Here is a 27,301-nt window from a genome sequence, read left to right on the forward strand (position 1 = left end):
TTGGTGGGGTCTCTCCCACCTCCTGGCCTGCCAAGCCCCTCCCTGCCTCCCTGGCCAGCCTGGAGTCTTCATCCTTCAACGACATTCCAGATCCTGTGGCCCTGCCACTTCCCTCCGAGCCTCTCTGGCCTCTTCTCTAGGCAGCGAGAGGAGAGGTGGAGCGAGCGCCAGGATCAGATCAGAGACAACACCAAGGGCAAAGTCAAGAAATTTCCCTCTATTTCTTGCTAGCACAGTGACCTTGCACTCTGCTGCTGGTGGAACTTTCATATTCTACAGATGTCTGGGTCTCACTCCAGACACTGAACTCAGAATCTCTGGGCTTCTGTGATTTTACGAAGTCACACAGAGGATTCCGATGAGCAACCAGAGTAGAGAGCACTACTTTGCCCCCAAGCTGACCTCCTCTGACCCAGTTGGGGCAACCTCCTCACCAGACCCTGGGCCCGCAGGACAGCCCCCTCCACAGGAGTGTGCTCCTTGTTCTTCCTCACCTCTCTAATTCCTACCTGCCTGATAGAGTTGATCTGGGCCTCCTCCTCAGAAAGCTCTGTTGGGCTTCCTCACCCTACAGAATGCTCCCTTCATTTGAATCCTTCAGCACCTCAGGCAGAGAACATTCACTCTTGATGACACTCTGTTCTGCTTTATTATCTCATTATGCTGTCAATGTATGTTGTATTCCTGGCTGATGCTGACCACCCAGGGGATAGGTCCATGTCCCAATCTCCTTCTGGGCGCCCCCCCCCCCTTTCATCTAGCACAGGCTGGGCGCCTATTAGTACTTATAGGGACTCTGTAACCTAATCATCTGCCCTCCGGGAAGGAGGACAGCACTCTTCACATCTCTATCACTTTGCCCCTTGCCAGTCTACTCTCAGGCTTTAGCTCCAGCTTTTCTAATGTCAGTCGCTCCTGAAACCCAGAGAGAGCAGCTGTTTCAAGTCAACTGGGCACTCTTGCCACAAGGGAAATGCTAAGTTTGAGAGAAACAAAGTTAATCCAAGAACAGACTTCCTGGATCTCCTGTGCCAGAATTTATGCAAGAAGCCCTTGGGTGCTAGCCAATGTTCTGATACACTGTCCGAAGTGCTGACCGTGGTTTTGTATGGATCCAGGGACCCAATTGGTACACACCGGCCAGACTGCCAATGTATATGCCTTTGCTTCCTTCCTACAAGAATTTTTTCTTACTTAACTCCGATTATCTTTTTTAGCATCTACCTCCTCACTTCCTATGGGTCGAATTCACTCTCAATTAATTTGCAGTTACTAGCCTCTCTACCTGGTTGTACAACTGTATCTATTCTCTTCTCTTTCCTGACAGAGCTCCAGGAATGGGCTTCTTTCTCACCCTCAGATGGGCACCTCTCCAAGAATGAGAATCTCATCTCATTTTCCCAACCAGGGGCTCCCTGAAGGAGGGTAGGAGGCCAGCTCTCTCTAATCACATTTTGGGGTTCTCCCAAGGAACAGGCAAGAGGGCAGGAGCCATATGTTCCCTATTATAACACCAAAGGCAGAGACAGAATGGATGAGGAATGTTGTGGCACGGGGAAGGAAGGGCTACCAGATATGCTTACCTGGGTAGGGGTGGATGCCATTAGCAAACACAGCTTCCGCAGCAGGTTGCCCGTTGGCCTGTGGGGGGAGGCCGGTGAAGCCGTTCACCCCAATGGGGGACGGGATGCTAGGCACAGCTGGTGCAGTGATGCCCGGAGGGGTGCTGCCACCTGGTTCCAGAGGTGAAGAGGGGTGGAGAAGGGCAAGCAGAACAAAAGTGAGGAAGGCCAACCCATGGAGCTCCACTTGTTGGCTCTAAGAGCCTGAGAATAGATCTAGACTTTACCTACCAATTCAATCCTATCTGTGAATCATGCCTTGGGTTATCTCCCTGCATAGTAACACCACTCATCCCAACTGTATCCATTCTTCAAGGCAGACTCCAACTCCAGCCTACCCCATAAAGACTTCCCTGACCAGTAACTGCAGCATGACTTTGGACCTGCAGCACATAAACTTCTCAATGTCCTTGACTTTGACCACACTTAATTTTCCTTTCATCTTTTTCAGTGGCTGTTGCTCACCCTGGCTAGGTCAGGATGGGCTGGTCCTCATTTAGCCATTAAGCTTCTGAGTTGTTGGCTCTGCTCTCTTGTCTGAATCACCAAAGGGCTGATCTGCCTCCCCACCCAGGAGTTTTGCTACTCAGGTGGAGGAGGTCTTAATTCTGATGTTGCCTTGCAAGTAAGGAGAGAGCCCTTTGCAGAGTCCACAGTTAGCCCTGTTCATACACAAAATAGACACTTCAGCCTCCTTCAATGGAAGCAAAGGTGATTCTCATTGCGGCAAGGGTAAAGTCAGGGACAGATGACAACACCGTGTGCCTTCCCTATGCCAGAGGTGGGTGGAGCCCCAAGTGTGGATGGCATGGTGATTGTATTGGAAAGGGCCTTCCTCTTCATGTAGGAAGCAGGGTCCCTCTACAGCTCCTGGATGTCAGGAAAGCTGCTAGGCTGGTGTGGGTGCAGAGAGCCAAAGAAGCTTGATGAATGAGAGCTTGGGGTGTTGGGGCCAGCCCTTGGGACTAGAAAAGAGTTTCTTAATTTTGGCACCATCAACATTTGAGGCCAGATATCTCCTTATTGTTGGGAGCTGTCTTGTGCATTGTAGGATGTTTGGCAGCATCACTGGCTTCTACCTACAAGATTACAGGAGCAGCTCCCTGCCCCCACCAGTTGTGACGACCAAAGTGTCTCAGGACATTGGCAGATGTCCTGGGGGGCAGCGGGACAAAGTTGCCTGGGTTGAGAACCATTGAACTGAACAATAACTAAGATCCAATTAAGAACATGCTTTGTGGGGAGCCTGGGTGGCTCAGTCAGTGAAGACTTTGGCTTAGGTCACGATCTCAGGGTCCTGGAATGGAACCTCACATCTGGTGCTCTGCCCAGTGGGGAGCCTGCTTTTCCCTCTCCCTCTGCCTCCTCCCCCAGTTCAGGCTCTCTCTTGCTTACTTTTTCTCAAAACAAAACAAAACAAACAAAAAAACCTCTTTAAATTTTTTTTAATTAAAAAATTTTAAAAAAAGAATATGCTTTGTGAAAGGGGTTATTTCCAAGCTCCCTGTCCTTTAATAACTCCTGAGGTCCTCTCCTGCTTGTCGTGCAGTTGTCTTAGGAAAAGCCAATGAGTCAAGGTTGGGTTAAAGAAAAATGAAAAAATGGGGGTCCTTCTGTGGTAAGGTCGGGAACCTAACAAGGTCACAGAATACGCAAGGCTCTTTACCCCTCAGACCTCAAAGGGAAGTGTTTTCATGTGAATTTCTTTCTAGAGATCTATAAAAGAGATGAAGATTACTTACTTCCTGACATGGCTCAGTGACTTAAATGAAATTGTCACCACCCTGAAATCATGTCATTGATAGCATGGGGCCCGCATCCCATCTTCCCTTAGGCCCCCAGGGATTGGAACATTCTTAAGACAAACTTCTGGAGGATGAGGCCTGCTTGGGCCCATACATGTGTGCTCAGGCCATAGGAAGGTCCACTGGTAGACAAAATTGGCCCATCAATAGGTCCCACCCTGAGCACAGCTGTTTTCCTGCCTGGCCAGACCCTGTGTGGGTACCTGCGCACTCACCTGAGGTTGGGGTCATGGGTGCGGCCGCCAGGCCATTCATATTGAGGGCCGCCATCTGCTGCATCTGGGCGGCGGCGAAGGCAGCCATGGGGTTCAGGTAGCCGCCCTGTGCGACTGACGCCATTAGTGCCGCTTGCTGCTGCATCAGCTGGGGCAGAGAAGTGGAAAAAATATCATGCGCTTCCAGGGGGGGAGCCCTCCCCACCAGGGGCTCAGTTCTTGGACACCAGCTTCCTGGGCCCTGGACTCCAGGGAGTTCAGCTATACCTCTCCACGCCCTCTCAGTGCCTGAGAGCACCATATTCCTAAGTAATGACTGGGTCTAGGGACTCTAAAGTTGTAGAAAGAGGGGGGACTGGCTCCATGGGTGCTGGTCAGCCCTGTGAAAGGTCTGTCATCCATGGAGATGTGACACCCAAAGCTCAAGAGACATGTTAGATGAGCCTCTGTAGAACTAACTTGGCATGGATTTGTTTAAATGGTCCTAACTTGGAGTCTTGGGTAGAAGCAGCAGGAGAATCATGAGTAGAACTCTAGGCACCCCAGTGTTCTCAAAAAAGGTGAGTGGGGATTGGGTAGGTTGTTGACGTGGCCAAGTCTGGACACTGCTGAAGAACTGAAGTGAGCTTACCTCTTTGGAACGGAAACCCTGGCCTACTCAGTGCTATGCATGTGGGGGCTGTGGTTACAAGTCTGGGGGGCAGCTCAGGGGAGATGCGGACAGAGCCGGCTCCAATGTGGAAGAAAGAAGTGGGTGCTCAGCAGCAAATGGCGGGGTCTGGGGGGGCACTGCAGGGGAGGTGTGGACATGGAGGGCCCTGGGGGCACCTCAAAGGACCTCTGCAAGGAATGCCCAGGGGCCTTAGGACCCCCTTCCATGAGTGAGAGCAAGAGCGGTGACACACACTTGAGCCTCTCTTGCCACTTCCCAGTGGTGCTTCCTAGGGTTTGACTAGTGGAAGAGCACTTGCCTGGCTCAGAGGCCTTCTCTCTAGCTTAGAAAAGGACGGCACCCCCCCCTCCTCCTGGCAGGCACCCTGTATCAGCCTAGCCTTGGCTTCACCCCCTCTGGCCTCTACCGCCTGGGTTCACTCTTCAGCACTCATACCCCAGGGCAGCAGGATATTCTGGGCCAGGAGCAGGGCTCCCCTCAGCGCTGTTAGGTGTCCTTGCTCTGTGGGGCTCTGAGCAAAGTGAGCTGGAGAACAGCTGCGCTCCCCCCCAAACCCGCCGGGCTGCGCCCCCACTTACTGCCTGTGCGTAGGCGCCGTAGGCCCCGAATGGGATGGCCATGGGGTTGAACATGCCCATCTGGCCAGCCATCTGCTGCATTCGCCGCATCGTGCGCTCCTTGTCGGTGTCGGCAAACTTGACCACCAGACTGGATGAGGCTCCCTGCAGCCATTACTGTGCGTGAGGCCCTCGCCCCAGCTGCCTCCCCTCCGAGCTGCCCTTGCCCGCCCGGACCCACCCGACCCTCTCCAGGGGGCACCGGGAGGCAACCACTGGCCCCGCGGCCTGGGGTCTTAAGCCCCCGCGGGCGGGTCTTATCTAGGAGCAGTGCAGTTCCTTAGCACCTCCGGGCCTCGGCGTCCCCGTGGGGGGGCGGGGGGCGGGGCTGTGAGCCGCGGGCGGCGGGCGGCGGGCGGGGCCCTCGCGGCCCTCGGTCCCTCCCTCCGGGCCGCGGCCGCCCCGCCCCGCCCCGCCCCGCCCCGCCCCGCCCCCGCCGGCGGGCGGCCCCACTCACCGGCATCGTCTGGCTGCCGTGCAGAGCGTTGATGGCGGCCTGCGCCTCGGCGTGGGAGGAGTACTTCACGAAGGCGCACCCTGCGGGGAGCGAGAGGCTGAGCGGCGCGGCACGGAGGGGCCGAGGGGACGCACACACAGAGACACGCGAGAAGCAGGCGCCCCGGGAGACCCGGCGGGCCCGAGAGCTCGAGGCACCCCCAGGCCTCCCGCCGCCCGGCCGACCCTCGCCCCCCCAGGCTCCGCCTCCGCCGCAGGCGCGGGGCGCCCGGGACCCCGCGGGGGGCGAGGCGGCCGGCAGGGGGCGCCCGCGGCCCCGCCCCCACGCACCCTTGCTGTTGCCGTCGGGCCCGCGCAGGATGGTGCACTCCTCGATGTTGCCGAAGGCCTCGAACAGGCGGCGCACGTCGTCCTCGGACTGCTGCTTGTTGAGCATGCCCACGAAGAGTTTTCTATCTTCTGGAACAAAATTAGGAGATGCTTACCCGGGCCTCGGGGAGCCGGGCTGCAGGGCACCGCCGCAGAGGGAGGGGGCGGGGGAGGGAAGAGCTGGGCAGGGAGAGGGCTCGGAGCCCGAGGGGCAGGGCTGGGGCGGGGCGGGGCGGGGCGGAGCTAGAGCAGGACCGGCCACAGGGGGATGGGAGGGGGAGCAAAGCCGGAGGAGGTGAGGAAGGAGGGGTTGGGTCAAGGGAGCCGGATGACAGCGACTGTGCCCCCGCCCGCCCAGAGGGCAGACAGCTCGCAGAGGGAGCAAGGCCACTGGCCTGGCTGCTCACCTAGGGCACACAGATGGCACACGGGTGGCACACGAGTCACCCGGCACTCCCTTCCTCCATCCTCTTAGACACACGCTAACTTCTTGAGCCACCTTTACCCACAGATGCCAAAATTAACTCTCAACAGTCAAATCTGCCACAGGGCCTTTGCAGAGGCTGTTCCCTCTGCCCAAAGTGCCTCCCACATCACAAGGCTGAATTCTTCTCTTCTTGTAGGTCTCAGTTTATATATTGCTTCTTCATCCAGATCCCTCCTTCCTGCTCTCTTCTACCCTCTGTCTCACCTCCTCAAGGCCCAGATTTCAAAGGACATTTATGGCCTTGCCTGTGTAGCTGGCTTCTGTCTAGCTCCCTGCCCCCACCCCATCTCCTCTCCCCGGGGGAAGAGACCCGGCCTTGGCTGGAGCCGCGGAACCTGGCACATAGTAGGCCCTCAGGACAGGGGCATGGAGTGGATGAATGAATGCCCTGAGCCATTCCCACGGTCACACCTTCTTTCTGTCTCACATTGTTTTCACCTCCATCTGGTGTCCCTTTCGTGGTCTGGCCCTTCCTAGTTCATGCTGCAAAATTTAGCCCTGGGCACTTTTGGGGGAGACCTGTTCCTGAAGGCTGGGTTCTCTCACCAGCATCCCTCTAACCTGTATCGAGTCCCAAGTGGTTTGTTGACCTCTTGGTTGCGTGCTTAGGGTAACAGGGATCATCACATTGGTCTATGTGGATCCGTGACAGCTTGTGACTGCCAGATTTCCCATCCCACAAGCTTAGGGCTAGGTGACCTTGACTCCTCCCACTGAGCTGGAGCTGTGCTCCCTCCCCTTGAATCTGGGCGGGGCTGCGACTGCTCTAACCAATAAAGAATGGCAGAAGCGATGCCTGCTGATTTCCAAGCTAGGTCATAAAAGGGATCGGGTCCTACTTGGCTGTCTTCGGGTAGCTTTCTCTAAGGAAGCCAGGCACCCTGCTGTGAAGAACTTACAACTAGCTCACTGGGAGAGCCCCCAGCTGACAGCCCACATCACCCACCAGACATGGGATGAATGAGTCTGCAGATTATTCCAGACCCCAGCCTTTGAGTCTTCCAGCTGAGGCCCAGACATCCTGGAGCAGAGATAGGCCTTCCATGCTGTGCCCTGTCTGAATTCCTAACCCGCAGGATCTGTTAGTAACAAATGGTTGTTTTACACCACTCAGTTTGGGGCTAAATTGTTATGCAGCCACAGTAGCTGGAACAGAATCCCTGTGGTAGCAGCACTCAGCAGGTACTCACTAGATGTTTGTTGATTCTTGAACGACTGACAAACACAGGGACACATAAGCCAAGGCTGTGGAAATAAATGCACACCCCCAAATTGCAAATGGCCTTGGATCTATGGTTCTTTGGAAGGTGAGAGCATTCTGGGACCGTGTCCCTCTGTACTCAAGGTGGCTGATACCTCCTGCCCCAGGGAGCCCCCCCTTGCCCACACTGCCAGGTGAGTTCACACAGTGCTGAGGGGCTGTCCTGAGGTCCAGAGGAAAGCAGAGGAAACCAACAGGCCCCTGCACTGCTTCACAAGCCACCCCAGAGTCCTCCTCTTCATGAAGCTCTGACCTCTGCCCTCCGTCCTCAATGATGAAGCCACCCTGGCTCCCAGCTCCTTCCAGAGGCCCTGTAGGGCATTATTGCCAGTTCCTTTACCAGTTCTGGACCAGGACACACCAGCCTAGCCCTTCACCACTAGTGGGCTTCAGCCAAAGCTCTAGGACCTGGAAACCCAACCCTGCCAAGTGCCCCTGCCGGGCTGCTCGACCTGGCTTCTTGGGTCATCCCAGGGCTACACAGACCCTGGCCCCATCTTCAGGGCTTAGGGATTCCAAACTCTGGACTGGGAAACCAAGAGCAAGTAAGGAAGGGGAGGGGGAGCAGTGAAGCTGAGAATGTGTGGAGGGAGATGGGGTTAGGGGCAGAGGGAGAAAGAAATGGCAGAAATGGAGTGAAAAGAATCAGAAACAGACAAAGAGGGGTGCCCAGGTGGCTCAGTCAATTAAGCCTCTGCCATCGGCTCAGGTCATGATCTTAGGGTCCTGGGATTGAGCCCAGCATCAGGCTTCCTGCTCAGGGGGGAATCGGCTTGCTTCTCTGTCTACCTCAGCCCCTGCCCCCCACCTCATGCTTCTTCTCTCTCCCTCCCTCTCTCTCTCAAATTAAAAAAGAAAAAAGAAAAAAAAGAAAAAGAGAGCAAAAAAGGGCAGAGAGAAAGGAGAGAGGGTCAGGGGCTTTTGTTTAACTCCCAGAAGCAGCAGAAGTATTTTGCAGGAAGTGGAGGGAGCTTCTCAAACCTTCAGAGGAGCCTTGAGATGTTGCAACTTTCCAAGGGCTTCCCTTCACCCCCCAGCACCTTTTAAAGACTCAAATTAAATGGGATTTCCAGAAAGACAATGAAGTGAAACCCCCTGCCTCCAGCTAATCCCTTGCCCTCCTGTTTAGAAATTTTGTCTCCTCCCTGGGAAGGAAAGAGGGAGGGAAGAGTAGGCCCCTCCTCCACCTGAGCCTGATTTAAATGCTGGGACTGCAGCCTGTGCCTTCTCCTCTCTCCTGAAGTCTGAATATATTCCTTTATTATCATTATGACAGCCTTCTGATTGCATTAAAATTCATCCACACGTGCCTTTCTATCCAGCCACTTTCCTTTTGCCTGTTTTTCCCCCTAATTCTTTCTTCCTCTCCTCTGAAATCTTGCCTTCCTTAGAGTTCTAGGTTCTAGACAGCGCTCTTCCATCTGGAGGACTTTCCAAACGTGTAGGGGGCCAGGCTCCTCCTCTTCCTGACCACCCAGATGGCCCCAGGGAAACTGCAGCTAGTCTTGCCTTTCTGGAAGACTACAAGAAACCAAAGAAAACTGCTGCATACTTAACTCCCCCAGGTGCCCTCGGGTGACCCCACCCCCACTCAAATGTTGGTTGTTTCCAGGATCCTCAAATGCACCCCACTTGCCCCCTCTTCATTCCTACTTGGCTCTGGTGTGATTCTAAAGATTTTCTTTCACACCAGAGGCTGGAAGGACTCTGAATCCAAGGGTGAATCTCCTTAGGGCCCAGGCCCACGGGCTTAACCCCAATCTCCTGCCCTGCAGCTATGTAACTGCTTCCCACCTGGGTCTTTAGGTCTACAAAATGAGAATAATCAGTCCTGCCTCATGTGGTAGATGCTAGGCTTCAAGAGATGCTGGTGTGGGGGGGACGGACGGGACCTGGTAAGCAAAAACAATAGTGAAGGCCATTACTTAGGGGTCTCTATCCAGGAAGAAGAGGAAATGGAGCGCCTACCCCAGCTGTGTGTCCTAGATGGTGAGAGGTCATCTCTGGGTGGGGGGGCAGACTCAGGCTGTGGCTGACCAGCTGAGATGGACAACCTCCCCTTGTCACCCCAGCCCCTGTGACCTCCTCCCCCCTCTGGCTACTTTCCTGAGGCACCGTCCTCAGATTTTCTCAGATGACCAATGGCACCATTTGGCTGGTATCTTGGATCTGATGCCCATCTAGTGAGAGTCTCAGAGGATGACTCAGTTTCCTCAGCCAGTTCCCACCCTGTCTTACATCTACACAGACCTCTAACTCCTGGGACCGGCTGAGCGGCCTATCTGAGGTGATGCAGGGTCTCTGGGTGATGGCGAGTCTATGGTGTTCTCACTCTCCCCTGTAAGCCCTGGGCCTTAAACCCATTGCCTCCCACAGTTGGGATATGGGGGTGTTGCTGCTCCTCTGAGGAGGTGAGGCCAGGAGAGACCACAGAGCCGGGGTGGAGATGGACTTCCCTCAGTGGGAAGCCATAGGGCTCAAGCATGTGAGCAAGTGGAGGCTAGCGACTGGAACCCGGTACCTTCCCCTCAACAGAGCCTAGCTTAGGGTAGGGGGTTGTGATATGTTCATATTCTGACTCCCAGGGCTGAGTCCAGTGCCAAACCGCCCCCACCCTCAAGTCTTCACATGGGATCCTTCTGTCAAGGGACACAAGAAAGGGAGCATGCATGCTCCTCAGCCACTCGACTGTTTGCCGAACACTTGCTCTGTGCCAGACACTTCCAAGCACTGCTCCTGCCACAGTTACGAGGGAGGTGAATCTGCTCACTGGAGCTGACATCCATCCACTGATGGGGAGACAGGCCCTCTGCAATAGACCGCCTCCAAACAAGACAAAGGCCAGTGTGGCTGCCACACAGGGGCCCCCAGAACTAGTGTGCTCTCCCCAGAGGGAACAAGGTCACAGAGTGGCAGAGCTGGATGGGGCCCTGGATAACCCCTAGGTCCCACCTCTTTACAGATGAGCAAGTTGTTAATTAAACTTGTTTCCCAACCTGAAAAAGCCCCAGGTGCTGCTCCCCAGGAAAGGCAGTGGCACCTGGTAGCCAGAATCTTAGGCTTTTTCCAATCCCTGAGAGAAAGAGAGAGAGAGAGAGAGAGAGAGACTCTTGCACTCATTCACTCTGGACTCAGGGCAGGATGGGGCTCCAGCTGAAAGGATTTGCATTTTAAAAGGTGGGCCCAGAAAACCCAGAAGCCAGACACCAAGGCAGGTTAAGGGTAGGTCCCTACACAGGATATCTGAGGGTGGTGCCTCAGGCCCCCATACGTGCAGGGAGCACCTCGCAGGCTCTGCAGGGGGAGTGGGCCCCTGAGCGGGGCAGAGGTGGATGGCAGCAGTGCCACTCGACTTGCCAAATGCCAGTGCCCTAGTGCTAATGCTCAAATTCCGGTTTAATTTCCAAAATTCGATTCGCTCATTACCATCGGCATTAAACAATATTTCCTGCTTAAGGAGAGACGGCACTGTGGGCGAGTGTTCAGATGGTTAATGCCTTTTATTGCCACAGTAGACTTTTACTGTTCTCTTCCCTCTGGCTGCTGAGGGAAGGTTTTGTTGCGGGACCAACTGGAGCTGGGGAGAACCCCAGGGCCAGGGGCCAGGGTGGGGAATAAGTAAGTGGCTTTGAGGCCTGTGGCTGGTGGGGAGGGCAGAAGAGTTCCTGGGGGGCCTGGCTGCTCAGGCAATACAGGGCCAGGCCAGCAAGAGACACTTTCCTTTGGGTCCCTGGAGACTCAGAGACAGAAGTTTGGGGAGTGGGGGGGAAATGCCAGATGTGCACAGTCACTGAGCCAGCAACGGTCTTCTCTCCTGCTCTGCAGGCTTCGGACCCAAAGATGGTTTGACAGGAGCAGAGCCGGGAGCCCAGGGCGCCCCACGTGCCTCCCTCAGAGGCTAGCAGAACCTGGAGCCCCAGGGCCGGCCGCACAGGCCCTCACACATCTCTCAGGCTGTTTCCTTGGGGGCACAGGGGACTTCCCAGGGTGCCTCTTGGATTCCAGAACCATCTGCTCTTCCTGGAGATGATCTTAGTGCTCCAGGGCCCACAGGCAGGAAGTCCGGGGGGGTGGGGGGGAGCTTACTCCTATTCCCTAGCATAACCATGGATTGGGGAGGACCTTCGGTGGAAGGAACGAGAGGCACGCGGACCGACAGGACCGACGGGGCAGCTGGGGGTGCGGGGGGCATCTTCCTGGCAGTGGCTGAGGCTGTGTCATACCAACCGTAGGGAAGTCCTGTACTGCCCTGGGCACCCCTGTCCTTATCTGTAAGAGGGAAGAAATAGCTGTGCCCACCGCGCGGGGCTGGGAGAAGCTGAATGGGCTGAATACACAGGGTGCCAGCACAGAGCCTGGCACGGAGCGGATGCTCAGTAAATGCACTTCATTGTGCCAGTTACAGCCCTTACTGCTGCTCACTCATAGGGCTGCCAACTGGTGGGGTGAGGATGCCCATCCTCACCCTCACCCCCAACGGTGTAGAGAGGACCCCTAGGTACTTTGAAATGTCTGAGGAGCTTCCCTTTGCACCATGCTGACCCAATGGCAGTGTTTTGGGGACCACTGAGATGTACCCCAGCATCCTCCAGAAGGCCTACCTGAACTGATCCAAAATGAGGCATTTCTCCCAAAGTTACACAGACCCCCACAAAGTGCCATTTCTACCAGTCCTGCTGGTCCAGGCCCATCAAGTACCTTTAGTTCCTAAGGGACAAGCAGGCCTCAAACCAATCATCTGAATCTAAATCTGTGCCATTTTCAAGACTGATGATGATGACCGCCCTCAAGCCAAGTCCCAAGACCTCCCCTGCCTCTTATTTGTCAACCCTAGCAGAGCCCTCCCCCCTCCCCCAGGAAAGCAGCGGGCAGCCTCAAACCTGTCTTCCAAGTAGGGGTGGTCGACAGGGCAGGGGGCTCCTCTCATAATGGAATCCCCATGATTGTCTCTCCGCAAGCCAGTGGGGGCTGTTTACAGCATCCATCCACATGGGAGTTAAGGGTCTGGGTTTGGATCCCTCTGCAGCCATGTGATGGGGCCAGCCACCCCCGGAGGACCAGTCCCTTCACCTAGGACTTGGGGTCACTGGCTAGGCCTGGGTAGGTTCTCAGTGTGAAATGAACAGTGAGTAAAAAAAGTCCTGCCCTCCTTGGCTCGCACAACATACTGTGTCAGAGCCAGAGCCGGGGAGGGAGGCAGCTGGGCGGGAGCTGCCTCCCCCTCCAAGGATAAAAGCCTTCCTGCCTGGGAAGAAGGCTGAGGGAGACATCAAACCAGATCAAAGGCTGCTGGGGCTGGGGCGGGATGGGGCTCCCTCTCCACCGGGGATGCAAATGAGGACCCTCCGGGGGAGGCAGTGCCAGGCCTTGATCTACTAGCTCCCTCCTGACATGCACCGTTTGATGTTGGGGGGGAGGAGGCAGGAGACCAGAGAACTGTATCTAGTCCCCACACTCGCATTCCTTCAGCCAGCCCGCCTCCCAGCGCTTCAGGATCTGGCCCCAGCTTTGGGGGGTCACTGCCTCACTGCCTCCTGACACCCACCCAGACCCCTGCTATCTGCTGTCCACATGGCACCCGGAGGGGTCAGTCCAAATCCAAGGCAGAGATCATCTATTTCCGGTTCAAACCTCACACTGGCTTCTGTCTCACTGAGAACAAGCCCAATCTTCTAGAGATCTGTGAGGGACTACAGACACCCCACACCCTGTTTCTCCCTGATGCCTCCTTCCCTCTGCTCCAGACACCTAGGCCTCCTTGGTATCTCAGGAACATGCCATGTGCATCTCTGGCCCAGGTGCGGGGAGGCACCTGTGCTTTCTGTTTCCTCCTCTTGTCTCAGAGATCACGTTCTAGACATCTTCAGAGCCCTCACCTGCAGGCCTTCCATCAAGCATCACCTTCTCATTGAACTTTTCCTACCATGCTATTTCGAATCACAACCTTCACACTCCCTGCCCTCTTCCCTGTATTTTGTTCACAAAATGGCTGTCATCTTATTTTACTCATTTCTTTATCTCCAGCTTCCTTTCCATAGAGGCAAGGATGCGCATCCATTTCATTCATTGCTGAACATCCAATGCCTGAAGCGCCTGGCATGTAATAGATGCTCACTAAATATTTTGTTGACATGAATACATGAACCCCATTTGCTCAGTGAGCCACGGGATTGGAACCCAGACGGGGCTGGCATGGGGGTGGGTGCCCGGACAAGGCACTGACCTCCAGGGATCCTCAGAAAGTAGGAAATGAGTGGCCCTGGAGATGGGCACGGGCACAGGGCCTGGAGTGGTGCACTGTATGGGCAGAGGGTGGACGGCGTGTCAGAGGCTTGAGCTAGGCCCTGAAGGATTCATGGGCAGGGTCTGCCGGTAGAAATCACGAGTGGCAGACATCCCAGGTGAGGGAGGGGCACGTGCAAAAGCAGGTGTGAAAGGGCATGTGGTCTAAGGGAGTAGCAATGACACACGTAAGTATGGACGCACACACTCCTTCCTATTCTCCAACCCACCGCAGTCTGAACACCCCCCTCACGGCCCAAGGCCGTGGACCCTCCCCTCTAACCCCTGCACACTTGCCTGGGGACTCACCCTCTGGGTTAGGCTCCTCACCTGTGCCCCTTCTCACAGCCTACTATGTGCTCCCTGGGCTTGGCCTAGCTCCCCAGTTCATAGCACCAGCTATCCAGTCCCCATGTCACCCCCATCCCTGCATGACCAGAGCCAGTGGACCCAACTCCCACGTCACAGAACTTTGGCTGTCCCTGGGCAGCAGTGCTCAGACCAGCTCCCTCCCCCCACTGACCCTCTTACGCCAGGAGGTGGTTACAACTGCAGCAAGAGTAAAATATCATCACGGTTCTCATTTACGGAACAGTCGCTATAACCCAGGCAGTGAGAGAAGAACTTTACAGGAATAGTGGGTAGTTGGTTATGTCTACTGTGTAGATGAAGAAACTGAGGCACAGAAGTGCCCTTCCCAGGAATATACATTCAGTCATCAGGGAAGCCAAGACCACACAGGGGTCTGAGCTGAGCTGAGCAATCCAGTCCCCTCCCTTCCAGTGGAGGACAGGGTTACCTGGACATCTCACTCCTTCTCCTCTGTCTCCACCCTTCCATCTCCAACTGGCAAAGACCTAGTAGCCAGTTGCTTCTCCAAGTCTGGGGCTTCAGGTTAAAGCCCAGAAGGGGCACCAGGCAGGGGACCATAGTCTGCTGCTTAGCAACAGGGAAGTGGGCTCCCCTTCATTCCTGACCATCCGGGAACCTCTCTTTATGCCTCCCAGGGCCTCCCCAGGCTTACTCACACCTCTGTCCAAACCCCAGCCCTGGGTGACCAAGAAGTCAGCTCTTTCCTGATGAATCCTCAGGCCTTCCCCTTCCTGAGATCTGGGCTGCAAGGTCCTCTCTCCTCTCCACACAGGAAATGGGACCTGTCAGCAGGATCCACTCTCAGGGCACTCCAAGGCCCTCCAGCCCCCTGGCGACTGCCCTGGGCACAGGTGAGGCTCTGTGCCCTCAAGGGCTTGCAGCAGGTTTCAGGAAACAGGACTAGAATTTGGAGACTATTCCAGTGAATAGTCCCTGCACACTGGTCTCTTACACACTGGGAGGCAAAGGGCATGCAGGGTGCCCTGAACTGGGCAAGAACTGAGCCCTGGAGGTTAAGTACAGGGGAGGGGTCTGGAAGCCACCACCGCACCCCTTTGCCTCCTCCCTCTCTGGCTCCCTGACCCTCAACCCACAGTGAATCTGCACCAGGCCTCCCAGGGGGAGCCTGGGACATGAGGTGGCTCTACGTAGAAGTCACCTTTCTCTGGGGCAGCGGCGCACAGCCATCTCTCCAGGTAACTGATTATACATTTGATCTGCTACATTATCCTTACCAAGCACACGACGCACGACAGACGGCCTGGGGTTCTGTGGGGACTTCTAGGCAGCTGAACCTTGTTGTCTAATGGGGTTTCCACTGGCGTCTGGTGCACTCTGCAGCATTTCACCCATCACAGGATAATTTATAGTGTAATGGGGCCTTTTTCCCTTTATATCATGTGGGAGCATAAATTATGGCCAGTTTGTCCTCGGCTCTCAAGGAGACAGACAAAGCAAGGCTTCATTCCAACAAAAAGAGGAGGCTTCTGCAGGGGACAGGTAGGGGTGGGATGGCTGGAGTAGGCTGGGGCACAAAAGGAGGAGAAACTAAGGAATGCTCTTAAGAACCTCTCATGGACAGGGCAGAGAATCTAGTCAAGGTGGCCACAGGTACTGGGGAAGAAGTAAAAGACTTGCTTAGGGCCACTTGTCTCTACTCACTTTGGCTCAGGGCTTGTCAGGTGTACGGTAGAGCTGCTGAGCTGTGGCTCTGGGGATACACTCTGCTTGCAGACCATCCGGCCACAGACTGACCTCTAACCCCAGCCACAAACTCACCCTCATCCTCCCAGCGGGGGCCCAACACCCTACAGCCTTACAGAGAGAGAGTGGTCATGGGTCCACACCCCACCCCCGACCTCCTGCACAGCCAGAGACAGAATGAAGTGCCAAGGAGTGGGGCATTTGCCCCTGCCCCGCTGCAGCTCCTCTGACCCATGGCCCAGTTTTAACCTTGAAGGCAGGGCTTTGCTGCTTGTGGGACAAGAGAGGAGAGTGGCATCCCAGCTTTCAACAGCCTGCTGCCCGTCTTCCTGGGGAGGGGCAAGCACCCCGGGGTCGACCTTGCTAGTCTAATACAGCAGCAGTCATCCTTGAACCCAGAGGCCATACCTACCAAGCCCACTCTCCACCCCAGACACTGTGACAAGGACTTCTGATGATCCTGGATGGGATCACCAGAGGCCTCCTGACCCACCCACCCTCCTCCAGCACAACCCAGTGTGGGGGTGATGCTTGCTGAACATCCTGGCAGGAGACTTGAGGCAGCCCAGAAGAAAGTTGCCTCATGTGCCCCAGCAAACAGCTCAACCCTGCCCGGAGCCCAAGCCTTTCCCTAGAAAAGCAAAGCTTGCTCCTCCTTCCTCGGTGCACCCTTTGGAGAATAACAGCAGGAATCTTGGATCTTAGAAGATATTGGTTCTTGGCTCTGACCACTAAGAAAATCACCTGGAGGCTTTCAAAAACACAGATACCTAGGGCTGACTTCTGAGAGAGGGACTGGTCTGGAGCCCAGGCATCAGTATTTTGGTTTTGGTTTTTGGTTTCTTTGAAAGCAACGCAGGTAATACCAACATGCAGGGAAGAGCTGTGACGGGTCTTCCCCAGGCTGCTGCTGGCCATCTCACCCGCAGGCACCACGTTTCTGGCCCGAGGTGTGCCTGCAGGAGCTCAGCCCTGCAGATGGTGAGATTCTGTGCCCGCTGGTGCTGGGGAAGGGTGGCACCCACCTCCTCTGCCCCAACACCTGAGGCCCTGCTCCGAGAGGGGGTCCTGACCTCTTCCATCAGACTTCCTTCCTGTCCATCTTTGTTCCAGCCCCCTTAGCCCTCCTGGAGTCATGGCTGTCCCCCCCGCCCCCGCTCCATGGAACTCAGGTGGTCCATGCTTAAGTACCCACTGAATTAACTTATGACTGATAATGGACTGCACAGAGACACAGAGATGGATGGATGGCAGACATGATTAATAGATGCTAGATATCCAGATTAAATGTTGGATGATAGATAGATACACAGATGAGAGAAAAATGATTGCTGAAAGCAGATAGATTTATTATCAATGGTACTTAAATAGCAATTGGTAAATGTGGATGGATGGATGGCCACAATGTTTCTGAAGGCTCCAGATAAATGCAAAAGGTCAGAAAACTAGTTGTGGCCACCCACACCTGTGAGGGTGTCAGATCTCAGAAGCACAAGGAACCCGGCTCTGCTCAAGACCTATCTCAAACTAACTTCTCTTCCAAATGGGGTACCTGAACCTCCACATTCTCTGATGAGTGGGCCGTTTATGTAGGTTGCAGTGGGGCTCATTTCCTGTAGACACCTGCAGCTTCTCTTTGATGTTTCCTGAGCCTGCAGGCAGGCTGGGGACACTTCCATCGGACCTAATAAGGTCCTCTCTTCCTGGGGGCAGGCCTGTCCATCTCCCCCATAGGTGCATGCTCCAAAGGCCAAGGTCACGCCCTCCAACCCCACAGAGCAGGTTGGTTTTTGGAGTGTGGCAGGCTGGCCTGGCTCCTGCGGTTTGATGGCAGGTGTCGGCCCATATGGCACACAGAGAGATGCATTCATTCACTCCTTCTGTCAGGGACCATGTCCTCAGAGAGGACAGTGAGAGCTAACTCATGCTGAGCACCCACTAAGGGCCAAGTCCTGCTTAGGAGCCCTTTAATTTCATGAGGTGAGTACCACTGTTATCCCAACTTACAGATGAGGAAACTGAGGCACAGAGCGGTTTGGCAAGTTGCTGATGGTCTCAGAGCTAATCAACAGCCCTGCTAGGATTTGAACCCAAGGGGCCTGGCTCCCCACCTCTCATCTACCAGGCGGAAGGCACTCCCTGCTCTGCTCACCAGACTGGATGGTGGAGAGGCCTAGAGAAGCTCAAGAGAACACATGGCTCTGGGAACTGGAAAGGCTGCAAATCTGCAAGACGTTATAACTTCTAATGACTAAAGAGACTGTGAGGGGAGTGTCCATTTCATCAGGAGAATGAACATTGTTTGTTCATTGCCATAGGGTGGCAACATGCTAACGGCTGAGTGTGGCTGGCACTGCTAACGACAGAGGCACCTGCTCTTGTCACTCAAGGGGGCCTCCTGAGGCCTTCAAGTTGGCAGTACGAAGTAAGTCACAGAGTTCCAGAACGGGGAAATCCCATGTTTCAGAAACCTACTTGCCAGCTCTGGACCCCTTCTATTATTCACCAGTCAGGCATGCAGCATGGGAGGGCAGAGCAGGACGGGACCGACAAAGGGAGGTGGGGAGGGCTGAGGACAAGGAAGGCAACCTGGCATGGGTGCACAGAGGACAGAGCAGTTTTACTCAGCACAAGTGCCCATTTGCAGGGAGCTAGAGAATCCTGTCTTGAAAAGCAAGACATACCCTGGCACCAACAGGTCTTGTGGTGGATTGGTGGGGGGGCAGCTAGTGGTGACAAGCACATGGGGTCCACTCTGAGTGGAGCAGGCACGTCTGGAAGTGAGGGAGGAGGGCGAGGCCCCAGCCTCCCTACCAGTCCTCCTCGCTCTGACGCAGTCAGACTCTCCTACGGGCGATGGTGCTAGCTGCCCTTCTGTCCACCTGGGCATTTTCCTCTGTTCACTACCATGCTTCAATTTAACACAGTTCTGTCCCCATTTGACAGATCAGTTAACTGAGGCTCACAGAGGCCGAGTGACAGGCCTCACCTGGGCAGTAAGCGGCGTGGGCGGCATTGACACTCAATGTCTCTGCCAGCTGTGCCAGGCCTTCTCTGGTGTGCAAAATAGGTATAACTCACACGTGCCTGCCTCAGGGCTTGGAGCTCCATCCTTTGGATTCTAGGCCTTCAGACTCAGCACTGTCCTCTTCCAGGAGACTTTGAAATGTGCAGGCTCATGTCATCTCAACATGACTGATTTTGCCACAAAACGTCCTCTCTGATCAGAGGGACAGGATAAGCATGGAGGCCCGAGGTGCCTGAGAAGGGAGGAGATGCAGGAGAGGGAGGGTGGGGCTGGGGAGGCGGCTGGTGTCTGGGAGAAGGGCTGGATGGTGCTGTAAACATAACAGGACGAACGGTGGGGCCAGGTATGTGCACAGTGGGAAGTGTGGGCGACAGGAGGAGCCCCCCCAGCGCCACCCCTGGGCGTGGAGGGAGGAAGAGGAGGCTGAAGAAGCCGATGGAGCTAGAGGAACAGGAGGAGGAGAGGGGATGACAACAGTTCTCAGTCCCCCGTTGGTGGGCACAGGGAGTGCCTCCACCACCTACTCCTTTCTCTCCTCCCAGCACACAGCAGCCACAGAACCAAAGGCAGTGATGCCATCTGACCTGGGGGTCCCAGGCACCTCAAGCTTCATCTACTGGGTGCCTTAGAAATACTTCACTCCTATGTAGATGTGACTATTTTTCAAATGCACAGAGATGCTGCTGTGATTTTAGAAGTACCAATTCATTTAGAAGCACTGCTGAATTCAAGGTAGCTTATTGCCATTTTGCATTCTCTCAAACAATGGATACTCAAAGTAAAACATCTGTCAAGGGGGGGTGCTGATGAATTTTTGATGTTAAAAATGGCTCTTAACCTTGAAAAGTCTGGGTGTGCTGATCCAAGGAAGCCAGCGGGAGCTCAAGGAGCAGAATGTGCCCTGCAGTAGCCCAGTCTTAGGGCCGGTGCCACGTCACCTGTGCAAGACCAGTGTCACCCACCCACAGGGGACCATCATGGTGGGGTCAGCAGGGAACACCCTGGATCTGCAGTTAGGACGAGTTTAGCACAGAGTCTCCTGAAACTGTGACGTGGGCCCACTGGCTGCTATTCTCTGCACTGGGTTCTCAAGTTCATCCTTTGTTGCAGCCAAGGGAGTGACAAGGACTCAGTGGGACATCAATTTCCAACTAAAAGCATGAGTCAGCACCTCAGCAGATGCCAGGCAAGGAGTTTCTGTGCTTCAGGTATAGGAAGTGCCAAGCATAGTGCCTGCCCCATAGCACATGCTCAAGATACCGTGTTTGAACAAACAATATGGGTAACCTGCATATTCATGAATAGGTTTAGTCTGAGAATATTCAGAGTTGAAGGGGGAGCCACACCCTGGTGTGATCTGAGTCTCCTTTAATAAAGAAAAAATGGAGGGACGCCTGGGTGACTCAGTGGTTGAGCGTCTGCCTTTTGCTCAGGTCATGATCCCAGGGTCCTTCATCCGGCTCCCTGCATGGAGCCTGCTTCTCCCTCTGCCTGTGTCTGCCTCTCTCCCTGTGTGTCTCATGAATAAATAAACAAAAATAAATATAATCTTAAAAAAAACCCAAAACGCAAACAAACAAACAAACAAAAAACAACCCAAAGATAAAATGGGAGTCTTCCTTGGGTAGGAGGGCTAGGGGCCTAGATTTGGTTCCCACCAGCTGTGAATGGGGCACAGGGCTCATCCTGGCCTCACTGCCTCAGCTGGGCAACTGGATAATGAGGCCTACAGCACCGGGCTGACCCAAGGACCCAGTGGGTGAGGCTACAGGGATTTAGAATCCCTTTGAAAAAGGAGAAGTTCATAGAGTTCATAGAGTTCATGCTACTCATCCACCTCCTCCATCCCATCACTTCCCGGTCTCTAGGGTCCATAGGTGTCCCTAAGAACAACCTATTTTGGCCAACTCCATTCAGATAAAACCCATAATTAAATACAGCTCTCTTCTTAACCTTTGTGAAAGGTGACCAGTCCCTTGTCCCAGCACAGCAAGGCCCTGTGTCCCCCTGGAACACTGTGTCTGTTCTAGAGAACTAATGGTGGATCCTGAGCTGATAAGGTTTTCCTTCCAGGATAGTGCATGTTAACAAGGACCTCTGAAGCCTCAGTCTAAAGGAATGGAGGTTCATGGTGACAAGTCAGGGCCTCTGAACAGCAGGGGAAGACGTGTAAAGGCTTGAAAACCTAAGACTCCCAAACCACCCCACAGAAGTGCCCACCCATTCTGCCTTGGGTAAGGCTGTGCTTGGAGGTTTCCAGAACTGCTCACTATCTGCCTTTGCTCCTTCCCTGCCGCCCAGAAGTGACCCACGTAGGCCAAGTACTTAGCACATTCCCTGAAATGGAAGAAAGTTGCCTGGTTATTAGTGGTGCCTAATGATATTTGCATAGATTAACAGACTTTAATACAATCATGAATGCCACAATCCCGAGAAAATAATGAAGAAATCCATTACAAAGTCATAAAGTAACTAAGTCAATACGGTAATAATTTGATCCCATATTAGTAATAATTTCATCTCCTGCTACAAGGTGATTTCGCAACGTGCACCGTTTCTGGACACTTTTATAAATTTCACCTTTGTTTGAGATAATTAATTAACAAAATAAAAAAATATACTGCTGGTATTTTATACCATAAATTAGTCATTAGTCTAAACTAGCAAGCTGTGGTAAAACTTATTAAGATGGATGTGCTGGGATTTCTAACTTGTCTTTAAATGGCCTGTTAGCTCCTCATGGGCAAAACCCAGGGGTGTCAGTGCTCAGGTGGACAGTCAGGGCCAGCAGAGGGCCACGAAGTGTGTGGTGAGGGAGGGGAAGGCCCAGCCACAGGCCCATGGGGCAGCCTTCCCCGCCTGCTCCCCTCAGGCACTGGCTCCCTTTCCGGGGCTGCCACAACAGAACACGCCAGCTGGGTGGTGTGCAGTAACAGAAATCTATTGTCTCACAGTTCTAGAGACTAAAAATCAGAAATTGAGGTGTTGAGGTGGGCTGTGATTCCTCTTGAGCCTCCAGGGGAGGATCCTTCTTGGCTTCTTCCTAGTTTCTGGAGTTTGCCAGCAGCCCTTGGCTTTCCTTAACTTGTAGCCATATCATTGTAGTCTCTGCCCCCACGGTCACATGGTGTTCTCCCTGTGGGTTCTCCCTCTGCATTCAAATTTCCTCCTTCTTCTAAGGGCACCAGTCTTATGCATTTAAGGCCCACCCTAATCCAGTATGATCCCATTTTCACTTGATCCCCTCTGAAAATTCAGACTCTATTTCCAAATAAGGTCATATTTACTGGTTCTGGGTAGACTTGAAATTTGGAGGCACATTACATTATTTGACCCACTACAGGCACCAATGGCTTTTGTGTGGTCACTGCCCCTCATCCACCAGGAAGGAAAGAATAGATTGTGCCATGCTGAGGCTGCCTGGCAGGGGCTGGTTGTCAGAAATGCATGGTGTCCCAAGAAGTTCTCTGACAGGCTAGAGGGGACCTGTGGGCCCCCTGAAATGGTCAATACCATTTCATATCTGTATTTCTCCTAGGGAAAGAGTTCATAGCTTTTAGCAGATTCTCAAAGGGACCCAGGACCCCAGAGGATTCTTGTCTCATTACCAAGTAAAAGATGTGGGGGTCAGGGAAGGAGGGATCCCAGAAACCAATCAACCAACCAAGAAACCAACAAAGAACTCCCAAATACACAATTTTACAAAGTTTCCAGAATGTTCTGATACTCTATCCCCAAAAGGTGTGGGTTCTGAGGTTTCAGGAAAGAAGCTGTTGGAACCTCTGTACTATCACTGTGACAAGGGTAAGGGAGGTGCCGGCATAGGGGCTCACATGATCCTGCATCTGGAATGAGAACCTCAGAGGAAGATGTCTTTAGATTTTGAATGTATTATCCGGCAGTTCATCCTTCAGAGCAGCTATGGGTCATGAGTAAATTTAAAAGTCAGCTTCTGTGACTTACCCCTCCTCACCAGGTCCGTGATAAAAATGTTCAACAAGAACCCACAAAGAGGGGTGCCTGGGTGGCTCAGTCAGTTAAGCATCTGGCTTGGGCTTGGGTAGTGATCTCAGGTCCTGGGATCGAGCCCCACATCAGGGGCCCTGCTCAGTGAGGGGTCTGCTTCTCCCTCTCCCTCTGCCCCTCCCCTCTCCTTGTGTGCTCATGTTCTCTTTCTCTCCTTCAAAATCTTAAAAAAGAAGCCACAAAGATAAAGGCCACAGATTCACCAAGATCTCCCTCCCTGCCCACTCAGTTATGAGTTACCCTGGCACCACTTGCCCCCATTAGGGAACATGATGCCAGGGTAGGCCCTGCAGCACCCACCTGTCAGAACAGGCCCCCAGCCCCCAACCCGGCACATTCTGGTGAACCATCGTGGTTCCTAAGTCATCATCACTTTCCCTCAAGGACTCGCAAGCCACCAGTTTGATGAATTTATTCTAGAAGTTTGCCAAAGATAGTCCTCAAGATTGACAAGCTGCCAATCTTTAGAATCCAGTACCTTGACCTTTTAAAAATGTGGACCTTTATTCATTTCCAGGCTTTACGATGCTTCAAAGATGACCCCTAGCAGCTACAAGAGCCCATCAGCCTGTTCCCGATGCCCTCCCAGGGCCACGTCTCACGGTTTGGAGATGCAACCTAATTACGGGGCTAGGTCGGCTTTCTTTGCCTTGTCTGTATGTTAATTCTCTTTTTTATAAGGTTGATCTATATTTCCCATCCTGAAGGCCAGTCTCTTTGCTGGAGAAGACGTCTGAGACGCAGAAGTTAAACTCTGTTTACAGTGTGCCTCCCACACCGGCTAACTGGCGAGTCTCAGGTGGGAAGATATCCTCCCCAGCCCCGTTGGTGTCCGCGTCTCTCTGGGCTGGGAACTGTGGTCATCTTTCTATCTCTGGGGCTCTGGTTCAAAGCAGGGGAGGCGGTTCCTTGAGTTGGGCCACATCTTCCCTCAGCAGTGGAGCTATGAAAGCACCTGCCCCCGGGGTATCTCTAGGAGGATGCCTCGGCCCATCCCAATCTTGGCCTTGGAGGTGCCCACGGATCACAGCTGCAAAGGGTCTGTTTTCTTCCTACCACTTTCCTCTGGTGCCTAAGGCACGTGTCATGCCTAAGAAGCCCTGATTTGCAACTTTTCAAGAGAGAGCTTGAATCCAGTTTGGGATGGAGTGGTAAGAAGCTGAACAAGCCATACTTTGGAGGGTAAATGAAAGGTACTCCCTGAATTCAGTGCTGGTGGACTCATGCAGGGTTGTGATGAAGCTACACATATTGGCATGGGAAAGAAACTATTCCATGCAGAGAGGACCCAGAACACACTAGGGGCAAAGATATTCTTCTAGAGGCTCCAGGGAAGGACTGTGTCTCTTTTTGGAGTTCCTGCAAAATACCAGTCATCAGAAACGATATTTTTATGCTGGTATTACAGATGAGGAAACTAAGGCACGTAAAGACACATTAAGAAGCTCACCCACAGGGGATCCCTGGGTGGCTTAGCGGTTTGGCGCCTGCCTTTGGCCCAGGGCATGATCCTGGAGTCCCGGGATCGAGTCCCACATCGGGCTCCCTGCATGGAGCCTGCTTCTCCCTCTGCCTGTGTCTCTGCTTCTCTCTGTGTATTTCTCATGAATAAATAAATAAAATCTTAAAAAAAAAAAAACTCACCCACAGTGGTGGACACAGTGGCGGAGTTAGTAAGAGATGGAATATAGCCCGTACACAATCTGTACCCCACCTCCCCTGGCCATCCCAGGGTGGGCCCAGGGAGTCCTCAGCCTCCAGCAGCAGCAGTGGGACATGTAGCTGTTGCCATCTTCCCAGGGTTGGCCCTTGCCAATGTTCAGGCACAAGGCAGGAGCTGGGCTGCGGGTCAGGGCCCAGGTTCCAGCCTGGCTCATTACCAAGGAGCTGCACAGACTGTGCCCAACATGTCACTCCTTGGGTCTTCACCTTCTCTTGGAAATGCAGGAGTGTGGCATGGCCATGTCCCACTTGCTTGGGAAGGAGCCCTTGCAGGAGCTCTGAAGGCCTCTTTGGATGCTCAGGACCACTGCCAGCCAGGCCCTGTCCTTTTCTTCCCCGCTATCTCCTTTCTTCTTCCTGTCTCCTACAAGACCCCTTATTGCGGCCAGTTGGCACATCCTCAGGCACACACATCTCTTGGCTTTGTCATTTAGCCATCTTTTTTGTTTGTTTTTAATGTGTTGAGTATCATATAATTTATTGTCCAAACTGGAACCCTTGGGAAGTTGAAAGAGCACTATTAATAATTCATCCAGGACAATTGGCAACTCTGGACCTGTCCTGGCATACTGGAATTTATGGGCAACCTAGTTTTTTTTTTTTGTTTGTTTTTGTTTTTTTTAAAACTTTTTATCTTTTTTTTTTTAATTTTATTTATTTATGATAGGCACACAGTGAGAGAGAGAGAAGCAGAGACATAGGCAGAGGGAGAAGCAGGCTCCATGCACCGTGAGCCCGACATGGGATTCGATCCCGGGTCTCCAGGATCGCGCCCCGGGCCAAAGGCAGGCGCCAAACCGCTGCGCCACCCAGGGATCCCTGGGCAACCTAGTTTTGTGCTGCCTCCCTCCCCCTGCTGATCTTCAGGTGCCCTCCCTGTGAAACACCCCTCCCTTGAAGGCCTCCCTGACTGCACCAGCTTGCACCAATGCCCCATCCAGGGGGCAGCCCAGGGCTCTGGCCCCACTCATGGGTTGTCTGGCATCGGCATTGCCCCACTGGCAAACAGAGGGCCAAATCCAGGAGCAGAGTCCCCCCTCTAATCTCCCTCCACGCCCTCCCTGTGCACCTAAGGGCCAGATGAGAAACACCCCAGACTGAAACCAGAGTCTGTAACAGCTCTGACCTGGACCAGAAGTCAATTAGGGAAATACCAACAGGCAGGGTGAGATTAGAGGGAAACCAGGGAAATCAAAGACCAGATGGGGCGGGGAGGGTAGGCCTGTAGAGGCAGCTGGAAGGGGGGACAATGATAAATGCATCCCCATCCCCATCTCTGGCCCATCATATTCACAGAGCAGACCCTCTGCAGGGTGTGACTTGTGGGTGAGGGCGCTAGGAGGCCCCTACACACTGCCTGCCAGGGTGTCTTCCATCCCACCACCAGAATCTTCTCTGTGAGGTAAGCCCTGCTGTCCTCAGAATTCACTTAAAAAGCAAAATCACTTTCTCCCTGGAGTCAACCTCTAACACTTCAACACAAATTCCTTTATCAGATCACATGCCTCTTGCCTGCAGCTGCCTCGGAGCACCTGATGGAGGTGGGGGGGGGGGGGGGCATTTTCCCCAAGAGCCTGGGCAGCCTCTTAGGCAGCTGACCCCTTCTATTTCTGTCTGGGACCCACCATCCTTCTTAGGCCTATTTTATTTAAAGATAAAATTTGTCAGTGGTTAAATGTCTTGATCTTGGGTGTATAATTTAATAAGTTTTGACAGGTACAAACCCCCATGTACCCCACACCCCTATCAAGATATAGAACACTTCCATCTTCCCAGAAGGTTCCCTCAGGACCATTTCCAGGAAGCATCCCAACCTCCTCAAAAGCACCCAGTGTTCTTTTTGTCACCACAGTTGGTTTTGCTTGAACTCCATACAGAATGTGCTCATTTGTGTCTGGCTTCTTTGACGTAGCATAATGTCTGTGGGATTCATCAGTGTTGCCTGGGCCACCCAAAGGCCCTGTGGCCCATCAGTTCACCAGCTGCCTTCTTTAAGCATCCCGCAGAGCCTGTCAGACACCGTCACTAATGGTATGTGGTTCTACTGCCAACCGTCTTCCTTTTGTGGGAGTTGGAGAGGTGGCCTGGCCTAGGCTGGGCTCACAAGGGATCTGCTCACCTCAGCTCCACAAGTGAGCTAAAGATTAGAGGTGTTCCCCAGAGCGGAGGATGCCCCAAAAGGTGGGGTCTGAACAATGGGATCTCAGAGGGACTACAGCTGAGCCTTGGGGTCCAGAAGCATCTTGAGGAAGTGCAGAAAATGGCCCAAGGATGTGCAAACAGTCCCTCTTCTAAGGACCTTGGCTTTTCTCACTATGACACCCACTACCCTGGCCTGAGCCACGTCCATCACTGCAGTGACCTCCTAAATGTCCCTTGCCTCTTCCTCATCCTCCTCCCTGTCTCCCTGTCAGCAGCCAGGGCAGGGAGAGCGTGTCCTTCCTCTGCTCCAAGACCCCAGTGGCTTCCCATTTGCCTCTGCATAAAACCCAGTCTTTAAAATAGTCTACAAGATCCTACCTGGGGTCTGTCCCCATCTTTTCCCTTCCTTCAGCCATCTTTGGCCACACTGGGCCCCGTCCTGACCTTGAATACTGGCTGACAAGCTGGAGCCCATGCTTTTGATTGGGATTCTTGCTTACTACCTCCTCTCTCCTCTAAC

General features: G+C 53.7%; 1 protein-coding gene across 27 annotated transcripts in view; it reads right to left on the reverse strand.

Moving 5' to 3' along the window:
- Positions 1-27,301, reverse strand: part of CELF4 (CUGBP Elav-like family member 4) — a 257,467-nt gene that overhangs the window by 24,978 nt on the left and 205,188 nt on the right. For 18 of the 27 annotated variants that reach the window (XM_041743488.1, XM_041743539.1, XM_041743513.1 and 15 more), the window contains 5 exons: positions 5,719-5,847; positions 5,390-5,469; positions 4,894-5,037; positions 3,643-3,790; positions 1,584-1,733 (listed from right to left, as the gene is read on the reverse strand). In XM_041743488.1, coding sequence (XP_041599422.1) covers positions 1,584-1,733; positions 3,643-3,790; positions 4,894-5,037; positions 5,390-5,469; positions 5,719-5,847 — 651 coding nt within the window. The remainder of the gene's footprint in view (positions 1-1,583; positions 1,734-3,642; positions 3,791-4,893; positions 5,038-5,389; positions 5,470-5,718; positions 5,848-27,301) is intronic. The other 9 variants (XM_041743524.1, XM_041743429.1, XM_041743469.1 and 6 more) reach the window with 2 other exon arrangements.

The sequence above is a fragment of the Vulpes lagopus genome, chromosome 1, assembly GCF_018345385.1.
Source record: "Vulpes lagopus strain Blue_001 chromosome 1, ASM1834538v1, whole genome shotgun sequence".
NCBI lineage: Eukaryota > Metazoa > Chordata > Mammalia > Carnivora > Canidae > Vulpes > Vulpes lagopus.